This window comes from Carcharhinus amblyrhynchos, unplaced genomic scaffold (assembly GCF_965287045.1).
Source record: "Carcharhinus amblyrhynchos unplaced genomic scaffold, sCarAmb.v2.hapA scaffold_378, whole genome shotgun sequence".
NCBI lineage: Eukaryota > Metazoa > Chordata > Chondrichthyes > Carcharhiniformes > Carcharhinidae > Carcharhinus > Carcharhinus amblyrhynchos.
Window position 1 is genome coordinate 50,890 of NW_027650118.1, and position 23,838 is coordinate 74,727.

The following is a 23,838-nucleotide window of genomic DNA, read 5'->3' on the forward strand; positions in this document are numbered from 1 at the left end:
TTCCACTCAACTTTGTATCATTTTCAGATTGGAGATAATAGATTCAGTTCCCTCATCCAAATCATTAATATATAATGTGAACAGTTGGAGTCCTAGCACAGATCCCTGTGGTACTCCATTAATCACTGCCTACCAATTGGAAAAAGATCAATTTATTCCAACTTTTTGCTTTCTATTTGCTAACCAGCTTTCTATCCATCTCAAAACACTACCCACAATCCCAGCTAGTTTGGGGACAGGAGGAAACTGTTCAAACAGGACAAGTTGACCCCAGATCTGTTGAGATCCTCCTGGCAGGGAGGTTCAGATTATGGAGGGTTTAAACTAAATTGGTACAGATATGGACACCAGCAAGTGAGAACAGGAAAGGGTATACAAAAGAGAAAGAATGTTGCATGGCACTAGATGCAGACAATGAAGAATACAAAGACAGCTTTAGAATGCATATTTGCAAACATAAAACTGTGGCCAATATGGCTTGTGAGCTACCAACAAAAATATCCACAAGGGAATATGGTGTTGTGGCAAAACACAAACTTGGCATAAAAATCATGAAGGCTGGGCATTATATAAAGATATAAAGTTTCAGAAAAAAGATGGGTACAAAAAGGGAGGTGGGGTGACAGTACTGATTAGCAAAGACATTGGTGTTAGAAAGAGGGAGGCAAGAACAGAACTAGTTAGAGTTCAAAAGCAAGAAAGGTAAGATATTGCTGCAGGAATTATTGGATACACATCCAAATGGGGGATGGGGGGACAGTGCGAGAGAAAGAGGGAGGAGGAGAGAACCGGGTGGTGGGCGGGGAGAAGAGAGAGAAAAACGGGGGGGGGGGGGGAGAGAAGAGGGAGAGAAAAAAACGGGGGGAGAGAAGAGAAAAACGGGGGGAGAGAAGAGAAAAACGGGGGGGAGAAAAGAGAAATGTAGGAATAAGTCTGCAAAGAAATTACACAGACGTGCAACGTTAGAGAATGTCCGCAGTGCCCACTCCAAACTCTCTTTCCGAGCTACCAACTCCATCATCACAACACCAGTCTGCGATTAAACCAGTCAGTTTACATTTGACTCCGAGATGAGCTTCCGACCTCATGTTCACAACATCACCGAGACCCCTTATTTCCATGGCAGGAATAATGTCGGGGTTAGTCCTCTCGCTGCTCATACTTTCATTACTGCTCGATTAGACAGAAATCAATAGATTTCTGGATACTAACGACAGCAAGGGATATGGAGATAGTGCGGGAAATTGCTGCTGAGGTAGATGATCAGCTATAATCTAACTGAGTGGTGGAGCAGTCTTGATGGGCCGAAGTGCCTAGGTATGTTCCTATAAGGTTTAGGTTAATAATGGAAAAGGATGGGGAACAATCTAAAACAGCATTTCAGCGCTGTGAGGGGAATCCACTCAGGTAAAATGGATCCAAACACTGACAGGAAAAACTATAACAAAAATAATGGCTGATCTTCAAGGAGAAATTTCAGGACAGGCTCGGAATGTTCCAACAATGATGAAGGATGGGGGGACAAAATTGGCACTTGTGGAATAGGAGGGCCAGCGCCAGCTTGAATACAAACATTGGCTTTAGGACAGAACACAATGATTGTTCAAACTGGAGGATAGTCGATGGTGTTCCCCAAGGGTCAGTCAGTGATAACACCACGAATTTTTAAAATTGCAATACAATAAGCTAAGGAGGGAAATGAAGTGAAAGAGTAAAAATAAGATTGGCAACGAGAGAATGAGAATAGAATGGCTAACCATTTATAAAGTCTTGTGAGTAGTAAACGGGTAGCAAGAGGTGAACTGGGTCCTTAAAAGCAAAAGGGTGATAAATGCTTAGATGTGCAGATGCCTGCGTTGGACTGGGGTGGGCACTATAAGAAATCTCATAATACCAGGTTAACATCCATAGGTTTATTTGGTATCAAGAGGTTTATTTGGTACAAAGAGAACCAGCACCAATTTGTAAAAGACAGTTCACTCTTGACTAATCAAATTGATTTTTTTAATGAAGTAATGGAGAAGGTTGATCAAGGGAGTGAAGTGGATGTTGTACATATGAATTTTTAGACAGCGTTTGACGAAATACCAGATTTGGATGCAATTGTAACTCATAGAATAGGCAGGTCAGAGTCAATTGGATTGAAAATTGGTTTGAAGACAGAAAACAAGGAAGTGACAGTAGAGGAATATTTTGCAGTCTGGAGAGTGAAAGGCAGTGGTGTTTCTTCAAGGACAGTGCTAGAATCACATTTCTTGATATATATGATCTTGGAATAGAGTAACATTTCAAAATTTGCCAATGATACCAAACCTGAAGGTGCGGCAAACAACGAGAATGATACCAACCAACTATAACAGGACAAAGACAGACTGGCTGAGTGGGCAGATAAGTGTCAGGTGGAATTACATAAGGAGAAATCTGAGGTGATGCATTTTAACAGAAGGGAGAGGAAGAGGCAATGTAGACTTAATGGCCCAATTCTAAAAAGTGTGCAGGGACAGAGAGAGCTGAGGGTGCATGTGCCTCAATCTTTGAAGATGGCAGGACACATTGAGAGAATAATTAGAAAGCATATGGGATCTAGAGCTTCATGATTAGAGGCATTGAGTACAAAATCAGGCAAGTAACACTGAACTTTTATAAAGTTCAGTACCAGGGTTGGGTACCAGGTAGGGTTTTACATCCAGATCTGGGCACCACACTTTAGGAAGAATATAAAGATCCTTGAGAAAGTGCAGAGGGAGATTTACTGGATTGGTTCCAGGGAAGATGAGATTTTAACTACAAGGTCAGTTTGGAGAAGCTGGGATTGTTCTCCATGGAGCAAAAGAGATTGAGGGAGAAATTTCACAAAAGTGTACAAGGTGATGACAGGTTTAGATGAAGTAGATAAAGAAAATATATTCTCATTAGCTAATGATACAAGGACTAAGGGACACAGGTTAAAGATTTTGACCCAGAAATGCAGCTGGAACGTGAGAAATCTTTCTTTTTATACAGCATGAGATAATGACCTAGAACCTAGTGCTTACAAGGATGGTGGAAGCAGGAGGCAATCAATTTGAAAAGGAAATTGGATGGACACTTGAAAGAAATAAACCTGCAGGGCCACGAGGATAGAGTGCGAGAAATGGCACTGACTGGATTGTTCTCGAGAGCTGAAACGGTCTTGATGGATTGAATGACCTCTGATAGTACTGTAATGATTGTGACTATTAATAGAATCTATTAGCTTGTGGAAAATGCCTGGCATCTGCCTCCCGTATTGTGTTGGGAGTCACAAGCTCACACTGCATTGGGCTTATTGCTGGGCCTGGCTCAGACCCACAAATCCACCAGTGCCAGGTGCAGCATTCTCAACAGTGGCCCTTCAACAAGACCTTAGTCGGGCAGTGCAGCTGCCTCCGCCCCCACTCGGCAACTCCCTTTATTTATCCCTGCTCTGGATTCAATCCTCCACTAGCTTTTCTTTTGAAAAACCTGGCAAAATGCCTGCGTTTTTTTTTACATTAAGAGTGGCTAAAAGAAAAAGCAAATTGTTGTTGATTGATTTGTGGAGGGCCACATTCGTAAGTAAAAAGGACTGGTATACATAATGCATCTCATCACATGTAGACAACAGTAATTTATGGGGTCTGAAACACTTTGATATGGACAAATTCACAACAAAAATTTTCACACAACATTTGGATGAATTCTTCTGTTCCTCATTGCTCTCTCTCAACAGTTTCCAAAAGAAATTTAAACCTGCACAACAGACTCACAAGCTCCAGTTCAATGTCTCATTCAGGAGCAGCACTCCTGACAATGCAGCACTCCCTCAGTACTAACATGTTAATCCAGGTTGTGGACCCAATCCTACAGCAGTCCCTGAAGCCACAGCATTTTTGTTCAAGAGGCATGGACTGATTATTCATTTACATCATAATCTTTAAAATTTTGATTTGAATTATTATTGTCACATGTATTAACATAGTGAAAAGTATTGTTTCTTGCATACTATACAGACAAAACATACTGTTCATAGAAAACAAAACAACAGAGTGCAGAATGTAGTGTTACAGTCATAGCTAGGGTGCAGAGAAAGATCAATTTAATGCAAGGCAAGTCCATTCAAAAGTCTGACAGCGGCAGGGAAGAAGCTATTCTTGAGTCGGTTGGTACGTGACTTCAGACTTTGTATCTTTTTCCCAAAGGAAGAAAGTGGAAGAGACAATGTCCAGGGTGTGTGGGGTCCTTAATTATGCTGGCTGCTTTGTTGAGGCAGTGGGAAGTGTGGACAGAGTCAATGGATGGGAGGCTATTGTGTGATGGATTGGGCTACATTCATGACCTTTTGTAGTTCCTTGCGGTCTTGGGCAGGGCAGGAGCCATATCAAGATATGATACAACCATACTTTATATGGTGCATCTGTAAAAGTTGGTGACATGCCAAATTTCCTTAGTCTTCTAAGAAAGTAGACGTGTTGGTGGGCTTTCTTAACTATAGTGTCAGCATGGCGGGGTCTGGACAGATGGTTGGTGATCTGGATACTTAAAACCTTGAAGCTCTCGATCCTTTCTTGTGTGTTGAACTTTAACAAATGTCTTCTGATAATCCAACTAAATTATATCCACTGATAAATTATCAGTATGACTGTAACATGTAAGATTAATGTCGTTTGCTTTTTATAGTGTCCAACTTTGAATTATGAACACTGAATTCTCACGTTATCCTCCAACACAAATACAATGTGCAAACTGCTCTACAATGCCTTGGCTTGTGCCTCACACTTTCCACGGAATAGGTGTCAGGGCTGTGGGAAACCCAAGTGTGATCCTCAGACATGGTGGGAGCAGTCCATAGATTTGTTCTCACTAGAAGTTCTCAATGAACCAACTAAATTGGTTCATCAAGAACCTCTATTGAACAACAGGAATGAACCAACACAAAACTCTCCAAATTACTGATCCAGGGATTAACAGCACTTTCCAGGGAAACATTGGTCAGTCAATCACAGAGCGCAGGAAGGTGCCACTCAGTCCAGTGTGCCTGTGCACAGTGACAAGGAAGGCTTGGTAGCCCATAACCTCCAACATGAACTGGTCCTAGACAGCCCAGCGTCAGAACCCAACAGATTAAAATCCCTAATCCCAACAGTTTTTAACCACATGATATGATGATTCACCCGAATATGATCCAGTACATAAGAACATAAGCAATAGGAGCAGGAGTAGGCCATCTAGCCCTTCGAGCCTGCCCCACCATTCAATATCAAGGCTGATCTGAAGTGGATCAGTTCCACTTTCCCGCTTTCTCCCCATAACCCTTAATTCCCCTGTCTATCAGAAATCTATCTATCCGTGACTTAAATATATTCAGCGAGGTAGCCTCCACCACTTCAACGGGCAGAGAATTCCAGAGATTCACCACCCTTTGAGTGATGAAGTTCTTCCTCAACTCTGATCTAAACTACTCCCCCCCCACCTTATTTTGAGACTGTGCCCTCTAGTTCTGTTTTCCTTTCGAAGCAGAAAGAATCTCTCTACCTCTACCCTATCTAGCCCATTTGATAAGAGAGGGGATTAAGGGTTATGGGGAGAGGGCGGGAAAGTGGAACTGAGCCACGACAGATCAGCCATGATCTTATTGAATGGCGGGGCAGGCTCGAAGGGCCAGATGGCCTACTCCTGCTCCTATTTCTTATGTTCTTATGTTCTTATTATCTTATATGTCTCTATGAGATCCCCCCTCAGCCTTCTAAACTCCAACGAGTACATACCCAGTCTATTCAATCTCTCCTCATAGGCTAACCCCCTCATCTCTGGTATCAGCCTGGTGAATCTTCTCTGTACTCCCTCCAAGGCCAATATATCCTTATGCAAATAAGGGGACCAAAACTGCACACAGTACTCCAGCTGCAGCCTCACCAGTGCCCTGTACAGTTGCAGCAAGACCTCCCTGCTTTTCTATCCCCCTCACTATAAAGGCCAACATTCCATTCACCTTCTTGATCACCTGCTACTCCTGCAGACTGGGTTTTTGCGATTTGTGCACAAGGACCCCCAGGTCCCTCTGCACCGTAGCATGCTGCAGCTTTTCACCCTTCAAATAATATTCCCTCCTACTATTATTTCTACCAAAGTAGTGATGGAGTAATACAAAACTTTTTGTTAAGTGCTTTTAAACATTGAAATATATCCTAGTGTTCTGCATAAGCACTAACACTCTCACCAATGTTAAACTAACACATTCTACATTATAGTTTTATACACATACTGCAAAAAACTCCTTAGAAACTTTCATGCTTGTTATGCTTCACACAAGCACGCTTCTAAAAGGAGCAGTGTTCACACTACCTCCCTCCTGACTGGAACTGCTTTGTGAGCACTAGCTGATCTCCAAGTGGCAGTTTAACAACGAGAGGACCACAGTCCAAGCCTAACCCTGTCCTCACACCGCCGTCCCCGTCCTCCCCACCAATCCCCAGACACTGGATATTGGCCAAGAGTCAAAACTGGGGCCAGATTTGCTCGATCTTTACCAACAGCCACTGAGGCTAATTTTACCCCCCGAAGTACTGCTCCACAGTGATATCCCCGCAAGTGTGATTGATCACCCACAAACTCACCCGGGCACCTAGAATCTCACCCAGGCACTCACTCACTCACTCACTCAACCAGCCACCTGGGCATCCAGGCACCTACTCCCCACCCAGCCACCCACAACCAGCCGGCGCTCTGTGCCGCGGGGACTCCGCGTCCAGGCTGTCAGACCCGGGACAAGGGGCGGGAAGAGGAGCAAGACTCACCACAGCCGCAGGACCGGATTCAGCGCCGGGAGTTGGGCACAGGAAGATCCCAAAAAACGAGCGGAATCTCTGCAATTCAGCGGCAGTTGGCGGCGCTCAGCCAATCGGCAAGCGACTGTCTGCTGCATCAGGGAGGCTCCGGCTTAAAGGGACCGCATCCCCTCAGCAAACCCATCACTGCTTAAAGGGACCGCATCCCCTCAGCAAACCCATCACTGCTTAAAGGGTCCGTGTCCCCTCAGCAGACCCATCACTGCTTAAAGGGTCCGTGTCCCCTCAGCAAACCCATCACTGCTTAAAGGGACCGCATCCCCTCAGCAAACCCATCACTGCTTAAAGGGACCGCATCCCCTCAGCAAACCCATCACTGCTTAAAGGGACCGCATCCCCTCAGCAAACCCATCACTGCTTAAAGGGTCCGTGTCCCCTCAGCAGACCCATCATTGCTTAAAGGGACCGTGTCCCCTCAGCAGACCCATCACTGCTTAAAGGGACTGTGTCCCCTCAACAGACCCATCACTGCTTAAAGGGACCGTGTCCCCTCAGCAAACCCATCACTGCTTAAAGGGTCCATGTCCCCTCAGCAAACCCATCACTGCTTAAAGGGTCCATGTCCCCTCAACAGACCCATCACTGCTTAAAGGGACCATGTCCCCTCAGCAAACCCATCACTGCTTAAAGGGTCCATGTCCCCTCAGCAAACCCATCACTGCTTAAAGGGTCCATGTCCCCTCAGCAAACCCATCACTGCTTAAAGGGACCAAGTCCCTTTCAGCAAACCCATCACTGTTTAAAGGGACTGCGTCCCTCAGCAAATCCATTACAGCTTAAAGGGACTGTGAGCTCTCAGCAAGTCCTCCACTGCTTAATGGGGCCACACTTCCTACAAAAGAACCCTCAGCTTAAAGGGGTAATGCTCCCATCAGCAAATGCACTCCACTTAAAAAGGTCACACTTATCTCAAAAGTCCATTTGCTTAAGGTCACCACAAACGCCTTTAGCAAATTCTCTTTGCTTGAAGAGAACACGTGCCTTTAGCAAGCACCATCAGTAAATCTCTTCTGGCCTCACTCTATTGTAGTATCTTCTACTCTTTCAGAGGTCATACCCAACCTCAATAAATCACTTTGCTTACAAAGACATCACTCCCTCGACAAATCCATTCTGCAAAACAAAACCTTGCTCCTCTCTGCTTAGCAAAACCCCCTCTTCTTAAAGGAGCCTCATCTGCCCACAGCAAACTCCATATTCTTAAAGGGGTCATGTACAACTTCAGCAAACCCCTTCAGTTTAAATGGAGCAAGCCCGTCCCAGTAAACGAGCCCTGGCGCCCCTGCTTAAGGAGGCAATGCTCACTCACCGAAAATATGTGCCACACTGTTGAAAAGGGTCTGCATGCACCTCCAACAAACACTCCTTTGTTTAAAGAGGCTGTGCCCATTCTCAGTAACCTCCCTCCGGGTTTAAAGGGGCTGAGCCCTCCCTCAGCAAACTCCTTGCTACTTAAGGGGGTCACACCCAATCACAACAAACACTGTGCTGCTTAAAGCAACCATGATATTGTGGAAGACAGTTCCAAAGTTCTCTAATTTTCATTTCTGAACTTTTCAAAAAGATTAATCTCTGCCCTCTAATCCTAGTCACCCTAACCAGCAGAAATAGTTTCTCACTATATGGTCACCTTAATATCAAGTCAATCCTTAACCTTCAAAATTCCTGGGAGTATAATCCTCGATTATTTAATATCTTCTCATATTGTTCTGGTAAATCAGTGCTGCACTCTCTCCAAAGTCAATATATGTTCATAAGGTACAGTTCCCAGAACTACCTCCAAGTATAGTTTAACCAGTGCTTTGTGTGTATGGGATTACTTGTACCCTTGTGTATTATAATTCCTAGATACAAAGGCCAAAATTCAATTAACTGTTTTGATTATTTTCCTTGACAAGTTCTTGACATTTTAATGATCTGTCTACCTGGAATCTAAAAGTTTCTTCTAGGTCTTGAATGTTTCTAACTTTTTGCTATTTAGAAAGCACTCTTGTTTGGTCATTTTTAGGTTCAAAGTGGATGACCTCACACTTGCCTACATTGAAATCTATTTGATATAGTTTTGCTAATTCAATTTGTCTATTGTTACAGACAATGATGAGAAAGAACTGAAATCCCCTGTTCCCTTCCCTTACTGTCCAGAATTGGTGTGTTTTCTAGAATGGAAAAGGTGTGTGGTTCTTAACCCTCAACGCTTGGACAATTTGAATAACCAGCAGTAAGCTTATTGTGAGTTTACATATAGAGGATTACTTATTCACTCATCCACACCAAAATCTAATGCTACATCACTCACTCACTACACACAGACTTGCAGAAAATACAGTTAAAGAGAATAATGCACTTTATGCTTGTAAACAGAATAATTCACAATTCACGTGATTGGCTCACCTTGGAGAACACATGGTGCAGACCCAATAAAGTGGTTTTTCAACATGAAGTGCAGTTAGGTGAAATCAATAACCAAGTTCAAATATCAGAGATGTTGCAGAATTCCCTCAAAGAGATGGACTTTCTGCTGATTACAAAGTTAAGTTTCTTGTACATTACCAGGAGGTTGGTTTGTTGTATTGGTGGATCTGTAAAAGAGAAGGCTTGGAGACCTTACAATGGTACTGTCTCCAGGTCTTAAGGCATTGATGTTACTGCCCTCTCTCCTGCTGCTGCGCTTGCAATTGTTGCCTTGCTGTTTAGTCAACACAGCACAACGGGTACAGTGGTTAGTAATGCTGTCTCACAGCCCTAGGGATCTGGGTTCAATTCCCAGCTTGGGTCACTGTCTGTGTGGAGTCTGCACATTCTCTTAGTATCTGCATGGGTTTCCTCCGGATACTCCAGTTTCCTCCCATAGTCCAAAAGTTTTGCTGGTTAGGTCATTGACCCGAACAGGTGCCAGAGTGTGGCGACTAGGGGAATTTCACAGTAACTTCATTGCAATGTTAATGTAAGCCTTACTTGTGACACTAATAAATAAACTTAAAACTTAGTCCGCACTTAAAGAATAAATAAGGAGGCCAACATTGCTTCCTGACCATGTGGTTTCTCACAGTTCTCTTCCAAATAAGAAATGGATATTGATACTGGAATGTGTCCTTTTGGGTCAATATGGCAACTTTACAATTTGTAGTCATGATGTGGAGATGCTGATGTTGGACTGGGATAAGCACAGTAATAAGTCTCACAACACCAGGTTAAAGTCCAACAGGTTTATTTGGTAGCAAAAGCCACTAGCTTTCAGAGTGCTGCCCCTTTGTCAGGTGAGTGGGAGTTCTGTTCACAAACAGGGCATATAAAGAGACAAACTCAATTTACAAAATAATGATTGGAATGCAAATCTTTACAGGTAATCAAGTCTCAAAGGTACAGACAATGTGAGTGGAGAGATCATTAAGCACAGGTTAAAGAAATGTGTATTGTCTCCAGACAGGACAGTTAGTGAGATTTTGCAAGTCCAGGTAAGTCGTGGGGGTTACAGATAGAGTGACATGAGCCCAATATCCCAGTTGAGGAACTTGGCTATCAGCAAGCAGAGACTGATAGCCAAGTTCCGCACACATGAGGACAACCTCAACCTGTTAGACTTGAACCTGGTGTTGTGAGACTTCTTACTGAACTTTTCAATCCACAGACCAAGAGTCAGGTGACCCTAGATTGTCATCTTGTGCAGCCCAGCAGTGTCTAATCTAAGAACAGTTTGTCCCAGGAGATTGAACACAAGGTTCAGTTTATGTTTTAAAATTATGTAATGACATTGCTTGCACTGGTCACAAAGCTATCAGTATCTCTTTATAATTGTAAGTTTCTATCTGCACTGCTTACAATGTCACTTAGCTTTACGATAATCGCAAATTTCGATATGTAACCTTCTATCTCATCATCTAAGTTGCTAATAAAATTGATGAATTACTGAGGATCCAATGCAGATTCTCACGGGACATCATGAGTAATCTCTTACCAGTTCAAGTTCCTACCAATTATCCCTACTGCCTGCAACTCAGTCAGTCTCCTCACCGGATCACTCATTTCCCTTCAATTTCATGAACTTTAGCTTTAGTTAACAGTCTCTTAAATGGGACTTCATCAAATGCCTTTGGAATTCCATATAATAAACATCCATAGACATTCCGCTGTCCACTGCTTGACAGAGTCTTAGAGTCAAAACCATAAAGCACAGGAAAGGCCCTTTGACTCATCACGCCAGCACCAACAATAACCACTAAAGCTGTGCTAATCCCATTTTCCTGCATTTGCCCCATAGCCTTAAATGTTATGATATTTCAAGTGCTCATCCAAATATTTTTTAAAGGGTGTAATGTTACCATCTCTGCTACCTTCCCAGGCAGTACATTCCAGATTCTCACAGAGTGAAATTTTATTTTCTCAAATCCCTCTGAATTTCCTGCTCCTCATTCTAAAACCATGTACCCTCTCAGTTGATCCCTGAATCAAGGGGAACAGGTGTTCCCTATTCACCCTGTCCATACCCCTCAATCTTATACACCTCGATCTTGTCCCCATGCTCTAAAGAAAACAATAATCTTCAGTCAAAACATTGACCCAGATTTGACCTGTGCCCTCCAAATGGACAAAAGCAGAATACAACAAAAGCAGGAAACATGAGAAAAGAACATGACTCAGCAGGCAAGGCAGCATCTATGAAGAAAGAAACTGAATTAAACATTTCAGTTCTGTAATCCACCTCAGAATTATCAATGAAAATAAGGTCATGGCGGAATTAAATCATTACAAATTTACAAATCTTTGCTGGCTCTCTCTGATCAGCTGAAAATTTTTAACGTGTTTTGTCATTTTATCCTTATGGACTCCACTAATTCTCCAGAACAGAGGCTAAACTAACTGGACTATAATTCCCTCTCTCATCTTTCTTAAACACTGGAGTGACATGCACAATTTCACAAACTAAAGCAATGGTTCATACTTTGGGAGATTATACTCATGAGATTGGCAATATTCTCACCCACTTTCTTTAAACCCTTCAGTATGGAAGCCAGTTTTTGATGGCATTATTTTACTCATTACTGTTATCTTGTTTTGATCAATCCATTGCTAGTTCAACATTAGTTTCCTTGGGATGTCCAGCACGCTGAACCCTCTTCCTCTACTGTAAGTACTGACACTAAGCGATTATTCAGCACCTTCACTGTTTCCTTATTTGCATTGGCAATATCACAGTTCAGTTTTCAAAGAACCCTCATTGTTCCTAACCAACCTCTATTGCTTAATATAGCTGTAAAACTATTTTGTGTTGGTTTTGACTTCCCTTACCAGTTTTGTCTCATGTTCCCATTTTGTAACTCTTAACATTTATTTTTCTTTATCATTTTCCCATTTATCCAACTCTGTGATTTTAGTTTTGTATTTTTTGTCTACTTTTTCATTTCATCTTAAGGGACGGAATTTAACAGGGTTACTGGGAACAGGAGCTGTGGTGTACAGAGTGACTTAAACAGGCCGGAACCAAAATCTCTGCTCCCCAATGGTGGCTTGAGTTTAAGAAGGGAAGTCAGTGGTGTGTTTCGGGAATCATCAAATCTGGTGGTGGGAACCTTTCTCCTCTACATTTGCAAATTACAACTTCTTCAAATTAATTCAGGCTCTCAGGATTAAAGTTAGCCATGAATGGGAAACTGGAGTCACCTGGTTTATAAGTATTTAAAGGTGGCATGTGTGCAACAGGTGAGGTGATCTATCTGGATCAGTTACTTGTCTTTACTGAACACCAAGGAAAAGGGGGAGTAAGGGAATGTTCCTGGATCTGGAGGTTGGTAGTGGCGAGGGCGAATCTGCAATGGATATGCTAGTGATTGTCTCTTTCAGAGACACACAGCAGAGTATGAGTCACCTGGCTTTGATGACCAATCAGGATTCAGAGTGGAGAATTACCCCAGGGGGAGAAGTTCTTCCAAGCAGAGGTATTTTAGAGCTAGCTGCACATTTGCTGCTGTTGGAGATCACTAAATAAATCTTTTTATTCACTAAAGTTCTGAAAGTACACCTTTTCAATGGGCAAAGTGATGGGGGAGGGTGTCCAGGAAATGAATGGACTGCAAGAGGGGGATAGGGGATATTCCCAGAAGGTGACTGGAGTACAAGGAGAGGGGGTAGTGGGAGTGATGGGAGCAGTGGGATTCCAGGAGGTGTAGAACATTAAGGGTGAGGTGTGAAAGATGGGAGTGGGAGATTTCAAGCTGCAAAGATTCGACTTTGGGACCATATTCTCCCATATCTGCAAATCCTGTTTTCCAGCTGCCTCACATAGGCCTGATTCTAATTCTGTAAATCAATGGGTGTTCACATTCGGCTCAGTATTGAGTGTTTACAGCAGCTTGATTCCCTGCAGCATTCACAATACGGGGGGTGGGGGGTAACAGCTGTAGTGGAAGGGGGTGGTGGTGGGGTGGCTCAAGGCCTGATCCTCCAGCTCTATTGTAAGAAAGCTCAGCCAGGGCTGCTGTTGGCAGCCTTTGTGTCAAGAACAATCTGGGTCATCTGTCTCTCAAACAGACGGCCACTGGGACTGCAGCCACTGAGGCTGCTCATGTTTCTCTCTAAATATGGTTGACCACAGTTCTCCCCACCCCCCTCCCGCCCCTCCCCCTTCACAAACACACACACACACACACACACACAGAGATTGCAGGAAAGGACACAGACAACGTGCCACACACTGCCCTGCAGTGTACTCCTCCCCTTTCAATAATACTCCATTCTACTTCAATGAATAACCCATTCAACCTCCAACAATCTCATTCTGTTTTCAGGAAACACACAGCAAAAAGCCGCAGCGAAGATGAGAGCTCGCTTCAGAAGATTCACCCCACAAACAAGGCGCTTTTGAATCGGGCTTGTAGCTGTTTCAATGTCCTTGATTTAGCTGCAAGAATTTAAAATACAAGTTTCTCAGCAGCAGCAACTGGCATGGGGGATTACAATGCAATGGAATTGGGGGTTGTGCGTGTCAGACAGGGTGTGTCTGTCTTATATAAGGAAACCCTCACCTCCCCTCCCCCCCCACACACACACTCACATTGACTTCATTATTTTTCACATTTCAGCAGTTTATGCTTCAAGCAATGACCTGCCCTCCAGCATGACAGATCCAGAAAGAACCTGACAAGATCCGAGTAGATATGTTCGCTCCCTATCGGCAAAATAGCTGGTTAGAAATACGTCAGCCTTCCCAGGTGCGTTGCTTTAAGGAGAAGCAAAACAAAATAACAGCTCCCCACATGGAAGAGAATCAGTTCAGGGTAACCCACGGCAAGGACTCAAAGAGAAGGACAGCCACCCTTATCATTGTACACCAGAAAAATAAACAGCATTGGCCCTCGAGAGTCTTTGTCCAGTCCCATGACATTGTTTATTTAATCTTTAGTAAGTCTGACAACACCAGGTTTATCATATTCAATCTTCAAGCAGCCACTTGGCAACCATTTTGTACAGGAATCAGACAAATGATTAAAGTGTAAACCGCGGCTAATGTTGCTGTGGATTCAAGTCCGCCAGCCTAAAGGTTCATTTATTCTACAAATGTGGTTCTGTCAGTTCTTGAATAGGGAAGGAATAAGTTAAGATTTTGTTGGCAGACTCACAGTTTATGAAGTACAGCAGAAGAGTTATAATTTCTAAATCCTTGGTATACATAACCTTTTCTGAGGAAAAGCTCGAACAACTGATCTTTAATGATAGAGAACTTATGTTTATAAAGCACCTTATTGCATCTGCAGGGCTTCCAAAAGTGCTTTCAGCCAATTAATTATTTCCGAATGTAGTCATTATTATCTGTAAAAAAAATGTTGCATATTTTAGCACAAGAATACACAAAACCACAAATGCATGAATTAATCAGTTTTAGGAGCTGGTGGCTGAGATTGAAATCTTAGCCCAGATCCTAATCTTTCATTTTTGCCTAAATGGGTAACTAGAACCAAAGTCTAATGCTGGCACCTCTGACACTGCAGCACTCCTTCAGTGTCTTACTGAGATGTCAGTCCAGACAATATCTTACTGAGATGTCTGTACTGAGGCTTTATCAAGGAGAGGCTGACTCCCTTGGAAAATATTCCCATGGGAAATAGGAGGCAGTTGTCACCAATACTGGAAGCAGACTGGTCGGGGTGAGGAGAGGACAATTTCCAAAGAAATCTCAGCACTGAAATACGTCGTTCAGCCCATCTAGTCTACCTAACCCATACAACTCTCAGTCCTTTGTTTTCAACTTACTTTCATTTTCATATGCAATATATATATATGTAAAGTGCTCTTAGAAAGGAAATGCACAGACTCAAGAAGACCAGTCAATCCTTTGAATCTGTTCTAGAATTCAATTCAATCATGACTGATCTGTATCTTAACTCAGTTTATCTGCCCTTGCTCCATTGATTACTGAATCAAAATCTGTGGATCTCAGTTTTGGATTATTTCAATTGACTCAACCTTTTGAAGGGGAGAGTTTGTGTTCTGGGCTGGATTTTCCAGAAACATGGAGACTCTGGGGATCTTTAAGAATGGTGGGTGGAGCCACAATCCAGAAATCCTACCACCATTTCCGACAGATCCTGTATTGCCGGATGGGAGAAGCAGGGATGGGGGAGAAACTGCTGCATGTGAGAAACTCAGCAGGACCATTTTTACTAGAGCCAGTTCCGTATCCTGCAGTGTGTGAAAGAACAATTTTTAGAGTAGATGTAAATGTTCTTGAAGAGTAGATAAGGACTGGAGATCTATCATGCTAGTTAAATAGCCAGCGCTTTAAAGAAATCTGTCTACCTGTGTCTGTGAAAGTTGAAAAAAAAACTGTTGCAGCAGTTTGTTGAAATAACTCCAAGTGCTGTCATTATTTATACTTGGCAGCTTTCCACAACCAATCACTATCACTGTGGGAGGGTGGAGTTGTAAGTTCACAGTTTGAAAGTTTTATTAAAAGATTACTAGTCTTTGATGCAGGGTATGAACACAATTTTTTTTAGGGATTAAGTACCTGGAAAGATTTAAGTGTAACTCAATGGGCTTTCATGAATAATAGCGTTTGTTTGTTGTAGTGAAAGCTGTAATAGATACTGAGAACTTTATTTTATCGCAACATGGCTCCTTAGGTCTGCCCATGTGGTGGTGGTGGTGGTGGTGGGGGGGGGGCGATGAGAGATACAGAATGAGTTGATATGGAGGGGATAAAAGCAAAGGCTGTCACATGGGAGTATGAGTCAGCTTTTTGCATTAGTGGCTCCAAGGAATCATGGGGCAGAGTGAGGGGAGGGGGGTGGTGGTTCATGGATTGTCACTAAATTAGGGCAATAAAGGCTATGGAGATGAAAGAGGTCATGAGGTAGCATAGGGGCTACAGTGGGCCACTGGAGATAGGTGTGGGACAGGATTGGAATAGGGAGGACGGGTAACGGTGTAATGTTTAAGAAAACAACTGGGGGAAAATGCCAGAGACTGAGGTGAGCTTTTTAGACCACCTCTGATCTGCATTCAGGGGCGGTGGACCTGACTCCGCCCTACACCTTCTCCCCACCCCAGAGCGAAAATCATGCCATTCAGGTGCGCCTTTACCTGAGGCAAGTTTGCCAAGCCAGGAAATTTCTCGACTCGATATACCCAGCTTGGGGTAAATAACTGGTCATATGTGTTTCATGAAGGGTTTCCTGATTTCAGTCCCAAAATGCCCAGCTCATATATTAAAGCTGTGGCTCCTTACTCTGGACTCTCTCCACAAATGATTCACCGTATCCAACAACCAAACCTTTTTATTATTTTAAACACCTCAATTAGATTACCACTCAACCTTGCGAATGCAAGGGAATTCAAACTAAATTCATACATTGTTCCAATCCCCACGGGGAGCCACAAAGCAAATTAATCATTTACTGAATGACCCCCCAAATGAAGAAATCACCAACAAGATTCCATTTTTCTTAGAACCAAAGCAAATTAAACATGAATGAACAGGCTAATAATTCTCAAATAAAAAGGGAAATTTCACTTTAAATAATCAAAATATAAAAAAGATATATTTTACAGAACCACAAGCATTCACCTCACTACATCTTGTTCACTACTGCCTTTTATGGAATATCTAACATTATGTGACTGGACCCATAGCAATGTGCATAACTCTTAACTGTCCTCTGAAATGGTTTAGCAAACCACTAAATTCAAGGGCAATTAGGGAGGGGCAACAAATGCTGACCTCAACAGTAACACCCGTATCTCATGAAAGAATAATAAATGTGGCACCACGAAGCTAGCGTTCTATGATTTATTGATCTTTATTCACATAGGATGTGTCAGGAGTTTGAACCGACAACAGCTTTCACCTTTGAATTTCAGATACGATTATCATCAGGAAGACACACTTCTATGAACCCTGTCTTAGGTCATTACAATCTGATAGTTTTACAGAGCTTCTTCCCAGCTCACCAATAACATTCCAGTTCACAGTTCAGCTGCTGCTGGAAGCAACACCAAACTCTTCAGCATCTGATTTCTTCACACACCTTTCAAGGTTTTAGACCATTTTAGCCAGCTCGCATAGTATTTCCAAAAACTCCTATCTCCCTTTTTTGCCCAAACTAAAATACTGACCTCTTTCTGTGATTTGCTTCTTCTCCTCAGAATTCTGAGTTCCTCTTTCTGCTTCCTTTCTGTGTCTACATCTGTGCACTGATTATCTTCATCCTCCAGTTCCTTTGCAGATCTCCTGCCAGGTGCACTGTTTCTGGCTCCAACTTGCTTCTTGTTTCTACTGTTTCCAGGTCAAGGGTCTTCAGGTCACAAGACCAGTATTTTTCACCATCCAAGTGCCTGTGAAATGGGTGTCAACTAATTTCTAAACCCTGACTTTTCTACACACCTGCATTCTCCCTTTGAACCTGATCATTGCAATTCAGTTTTCTGTATAAATCTTCATTGAATTTGCACTGTTTCCCAAGTCATGCTATTCTCACATGGGTTTTAAAACCCCATCCAACTGCCTGTGCATCTTCCTTTTGATTGCCTCCCTCAATTTACAACTCAAAGAGAAGGCCTACACAGAAGCATTTAGGATCAGATTCCAACACAAGGCAAGGAAAGTTTAGCTATGCAAAAACTCAGTTAATGTTGTGACTACCTTTAACCCAGAGGCAGTAAAGAAAATGTGTAATTTCTATAAGATGTCTGTAGAATCTGCAATTATTTTTAAGAGTATTTGAAAAGGACTTGTAAGAGTTTGCCATCAATTGTAAAGGAATCAATTGCAATTTTCTTGGATAAGAAATGCTGGTGTGTGATCTGATGATCCTTGACCTGGAAACATCACAAACAAGGAGGAAGTTAGGACTATCAGCGCACCTGACAGGACGGCTGCAGACACAAAGGAGGGCTATAAGCAAAGCAACAGCAAAAACTTCAATTAACCTAATATAGACTGTGATGTTAACAATGTGCAAGGCAGAGAGGAGAAATAGTGTATTCCAGATAATTTTCTTGATTGCTATGCCTGCATTCATCGTAGGGGGCATTATTGAATTCTGGTGAATGAAGTGGGTCAAGAGGATGAAGTACCAGTAGGAGAACCTTTAGGGAATGGTGATTATTGCATCACATTGTTTAGGTTAGATATGGAAATGGACAAGGAGCAATTCAGAATAAAAATAATTAACTGGAGGACAGCCAGTTTCAATGGGGTGAAAATAAATCTGGCCCCAGTAAACTGAAATCAAAGATTGGCAGACCAAACTATTATTCAACTTTAGGAAGTGCAAGCTTTAGAGAATGTGTAGAAAATGCTTTAGAATGGTTCTGGTGAAGGACTTCAGTTATGTGCATTGAAGTTGAAGGTTTTCTCTTCAGAGAAGATTTTCAAAATAGCAAGGGATCTAAACAATGGTGGAGAGAGAAAATTTGTTTCCATTAGCAGAAGCATTGAGGACCAGAGGATACAGATTCAAGGCAATTGGTATAAGAGCTATGGCAACACGAGGAAAGGCTATTCTTACATAGAAAGTGGTTAGGATCTGAAATACACTGCTTGAATGGGGTGCAGGCAAATTCAATTATGGTTTTCAAAAGGGAATTGGATAGGCATCTGAAGAGAAATCATGGAGAAATGGGACTAGTGAATTGTTCTTGCAGAGGGATGACATAGAACAACAAGCCAAAGTGTCAAATCTTGTGCTATACCCAGTATAGGATTCAAATAAGCTGCCAATTTTCCTTCATTACAACAGGCATAAAAAAAATTGAAATGGCTGTAAAATGGGGTATCCTGCGATTGAGGGAGTTAATACACAAGGATGAAAATCAATGTCACAAACACGTGGATGGAGTGATTGAGTAATTTTTATTCGTTTGATTTCCAGTAATAAAAATATTTCAGCTAAATTCTGTACAAGGCCTAATATTGTTTTTACAAGTTTTTTTTGTGCTTCATATCACAGGCTCGTAAATTACAAGATGCACAAAAAAAAGAGACACCTCTGGCAAAGTAAACGCAGTCCCTGCTTGTCTTTTTTTCACTCATTGACAAGCTATCCATTTTTTTTTTGTATATAAAAAAGGACCTTCAAAATCCACTGGTCGAGGTGTGCTGCCACCAACATTCCCCCTAACGGCTGGGCAGTTGCTCTATACCTCTCGACTGGATCCAGCAAGAACAAATGGAAAAATAACAAAACTGTTTCTTTAAAAAAAAGCACCATTCTTGACATCATGTGCCTTGGTATCAGTCCATGCAACCAGCATTTCCTAGATTCTAGCACCACTTAGTGGCAAATACTTGTATTAGGACCATTTGGCTCAAATCGTCAGCAGCGACTCTTGGGAACTAAAGAATTGACCTCTTGTTATTAACAGGGTTTCTTGTGCCACTGAAGAGTTGATTTAGTGGCACTGCAATCCTCACCCTCACAACTCACAAACAATATTGGTACATCAAGATTTAATAAATTGCTTTGAATCTGTTGCACTACTACTGTAGTCCACATAATGGGCTCAAAAAAAGTAATTTATCTGAGGCAAGATTGGTTAGTGCCATGCTCATCACACTCAGGGTAAGAGTTCTCAAAGCACTGATGATTGCAAACACATTCATTATGATGTTATGATCTACTGGGGCTACTGTTTTCCTTGGGCAGATTTAAGCTCATGAGACAGCACTGGGGACATGGAACATATTCCACTTCAGAAACTGAGTTGTATTACACCATGGATTAGAAACAGACTAAAGCTCCCTATACACTGTCCAGTCACCCAGTCCTGGGGCAGCTCTGGCATCATTTACATAAAGAGAAAGGGTCCCTGTAAACTGTCTCAAAGTGCATCAGCCCCAACCCAAACTAGGTCTTACAACTAGATGTTCAACACTCTGCAATCTGGTTACTGATGTCCAGCTATCTCTGGGTCAATAGCCCTCAGTCTCATAGTCATTGGTTTGTCCTGTTTGAATTCCAAACCTGGAGGGTTGGACAGAGATGTTTTAAGCACAATGGATAGTTCCTAAATCAGAACATCTAAATTTTGTGAAATACGGTTACCTATCCTACTGCAGTCTGGCAATATCCGCATGAGTCACTTAAGCAACATTCATCTGTTCGTGGCCACAATAGAAAATTGGAGACTTCCCAAAGTATTCCACTTTATATAGGATCCTGACAGTCAGACAACAGTGGCTTTAAACACTGTGACCTAAATGATGAGAATTCAAAGCTCGGATGAAGGGTCAATTTTTTGTTCCCCACCTTCTCACACACCTCAATCCCCAAGTTACATGATTATTTAAATGTACAGAAGTGATGGATGCCAGGCAGTACGTTCAGGTCTCATTCTGTTTGCGCACAATACTCGATCACTAGTCCAGAGTTCAGTAGATCATAACCACTCTGCTTAGATTAGATCCAGACTTCAAGTCAACTCTACTGTCAGATGGTGGGGATGAGGATGGGGACTCCTCTTAAATAGGCAAAGAGGTAAACCTAAAAACTATGCTCATATGTCAAGATTTCAGAAACTTGGATGTAATGTTGGCTGTTGTAAATTTCAGCTAAAATCTTTAGCTAGAAATGTAAAAGAGAATGAAATGTGCTTAAAAGAACACCCAAGGACAACAGCAAGGAACTGTTGAATCAGAAAATAAGAGGTACCACTTAAATCCAGTTTCTTGAGAAGACCACCAGCTCATATCAGCGTGTTCAATTTTAATTTTGTTGGAAATCTGTTACTTTCTCCTGATTTACTACACTGAGAATCAATTTATAATTGTCATCAGAAAACTAACAACCACATTCACTTCAATTGAAATAAGGGGAGGCAGTCATGTGTCATACAAGATGGTGCATTACAATTCCTTGAGCACACTCCTCTATAGCACTGGCTGCCTGTTGCAAAGTTGGGTGGGAAATGAAACCAGGAACGGGTTATAGTAGACTCTTAATATTTTGGGACAAGTCATCTCACACAGATGGAATGAAAGTCTGTACCCTTCGCATGAATTCAGCTACGTTTAAATTCTGCAAAAAGGACCATTAGCCAGCACTGTCATTTAGAGGGAGAAAGGTGACCAAGATAACAGCAACCTCTACTACACCAGAGTGCCTCTCCTAATGCTGAGGTGATGAGAATGATGCTGTATATTGCAGTCACATTTAAAGTATGTTCTACATGACTTGCAATGTTCCTGCAAACAATAGAAAAGGGAACAAAGTCTAGCATCCCTCTCCTTTTTCAGCAGGTTGAATCCAGGTGACGATGTGCCAGATCTTGAGCCATGGGAAATGCTGGGGCATATTTGCTTTCTGTAATAATCACGTGGAAGTTTGATTAAAGGCAATCATTTATTGGCACATCCGCTGCCTCTCAGGATCCTGATTAATTTATCAACACTTATTATACCCAAGAGGCCACAGCAACTAAAGCACAATCCAGATTCTGCAACACCAATCGAGAGGCTCTCTAATGTTAAAATACGAGCAGTAACGAGATGCATTGAGCAGGGCACTGAGCTCGATCCAGAAACTTTACCCGTTACATGAAAGCTGGAAAATTATGGCCCATCTCTTCATTACGACCACTCTCTATATATGGTTCTCTTTATAAACCTTCCACTTTTTATATATATATATGTACACTCACACACATATAAACAAATGTCTTTTAGAAAATCCATTAAAAACAAACTCTTCTCCATTTCTGAAAAGCACTGAGTCTCTACCCTGTGAAGCTGTTAAGGATTGAACGGCAGATCTTACACAAACTCGTTGCTCTGAACCACTGGGGCAAGATTATCCCACAGCTCCACAGCCTGCGTGAGCTGGCCAGTCTTTGTAACTGCACACAACTTGATGGGAAAGTTACGAGTGGATTGATAATTTTTTTTGCTGCTTCTTTCTCTCCGTGTGCGCATGTCAGGCTGAACTCACGCCCCTGAAGTAAAACATTAATTACTCTTGCTATCCTCTGCTGCCCCCACTGAGGGAGGGGCACATTTCATGCCTGGACCTTGATTCTTGCCAGGTCTAAAGATCCAGCTGGTGGCATCATTCATTCAGGGACAGAATGATATCATCTTCCAGGTCAGAGTTATCCGTGGTATCCGCTGGATAAAGAAAACACAACCATTAATCACCATTACAACTGGACCGTTTACAGCAAAGGATTCAAAGTAAAATGGATATTTAGTTATATGTGGAGTTTCACCAGATCAGAAGTTAGCTGACTGTTTGTACTGGGACATTTGTTATTGCCAAACTTTCTGCCTTTCTTTCCTCAAATCTCATGAAGCCACCGATCTGTAGGGAGTAGCGTCCATACGTGCAAGGCTGTAGTTGACTATCCACAGATTGGACAACTCCAAAACCCTCTCCTGTTCAGCCCCCCATGTTCCACCCTTCATAAACTTTAATTCATTTAAAATTCTGCTGGCCCCTAATTTGCATCAACTCCCGTTCACCTATCACCTCTGTGCTTACAGACCCCGAGATCTGCAAACAGCAGAAATTCAAAGTTTTAGGTTCTTTTATTTAAATGACTCCATGCCTTCAGCCCTCCTCATCCCAACTTCTTAACTGAGTACCATGCAGAAGTGTCAGCCCAGATTAGATGGTTAAGTCTTTGAAATGGGGACTTCTGACTCAGAAATGAGTGTGCACCACTGAGCAAAGGCTGACATCAATTACTAATAACAGTTCTCAAAGGAAAAAGCATTTATATTAAGATGAAGATGATGAGCATTTTAATGTGGCATTTATTCACACCCCTACCTATAGACAGTGCAATATTTATTTCAAAATCAGTGATTCATTTTAATAAACTAGCTGATCTGTCAGAATCCAATTAGGTTGACCGAGGATGAATAGTTCCCCTCAGACTGAACATGTTTGCTTTCAGTAACACAGAGATTTTCAAACAACAGAACTTGCCCTTTCTTTAACTCAGTGAAATATTCCCGAGGAAGTTAGGGGGATTGGATATTGAGCAGGAGCTGCAGGCATTGGGGTGGTATCTGGAGACATGGTCAAGTAGTTGGCTTAAAGGCTACTTTAGAAAGTGGGGAGCAGTGTAGAATATGGGGGAGTTGAGGAGAATGCCAGAACACAGTATGATGAAACTGAAGAACTGGGTAAAAGAGAATGCAGAAGATGGAGTTATGTTTAAAATCATCACTGAGATAAGTTGGGATGAAGGGGAAGGCGGCCCTCACGTGGGAACAGAGTTTGGGTCTTGCTATAATTTAGTTGGGAGGAAATTTTTTCCCCCTGTAATACTGGATTACTTGGGAGTACTTGGAAGTGAATGATAAAATAGGACTGAATCAGTACGGTTTCGTCAAGGGGAGGGCACATCTGACAAATGTGTTAGAGTTCTTTGAGGAGGGAACAAGGAAGTTAGGTAAAGGAGAACCAGTGGACGTGATTTATTTAGATTTGAAAGGTGCCTCATAGAAGACTGTTAAATATGTTAAGAGTCTATGGTGTTAAGAATAAGATCCTGGCAT

At 42.2% G+C, this 23,838-nt stretch overlaps 1 protein-coding gene across 1 annotated transcript in view; it reads right to left on the reverse strand.

Moving 5' to 3' along the window:
• Positions 1–19,172: 19,172 nt before the first annotated feature.
• The window catches only part of dcaf1 (ddb1 and cul4 associated factor 1), an 81,706-nt gene continuing 77,040 nt past the window's right edge, over positions 19,173–23,838 (reverse strand). Inside the window, exon 24 of the mRNA XM_080183690.1 lies at positions 19,173–22,440. Coding sequence (XP_080039816.1) covers positions 22,382–22,440 — 59 coding nt within the window. The 3' untranslated portion in view covers positions 19,173–22,381. The remainder of the gene's footprint in view (positions 22,441–23,838) is intronic.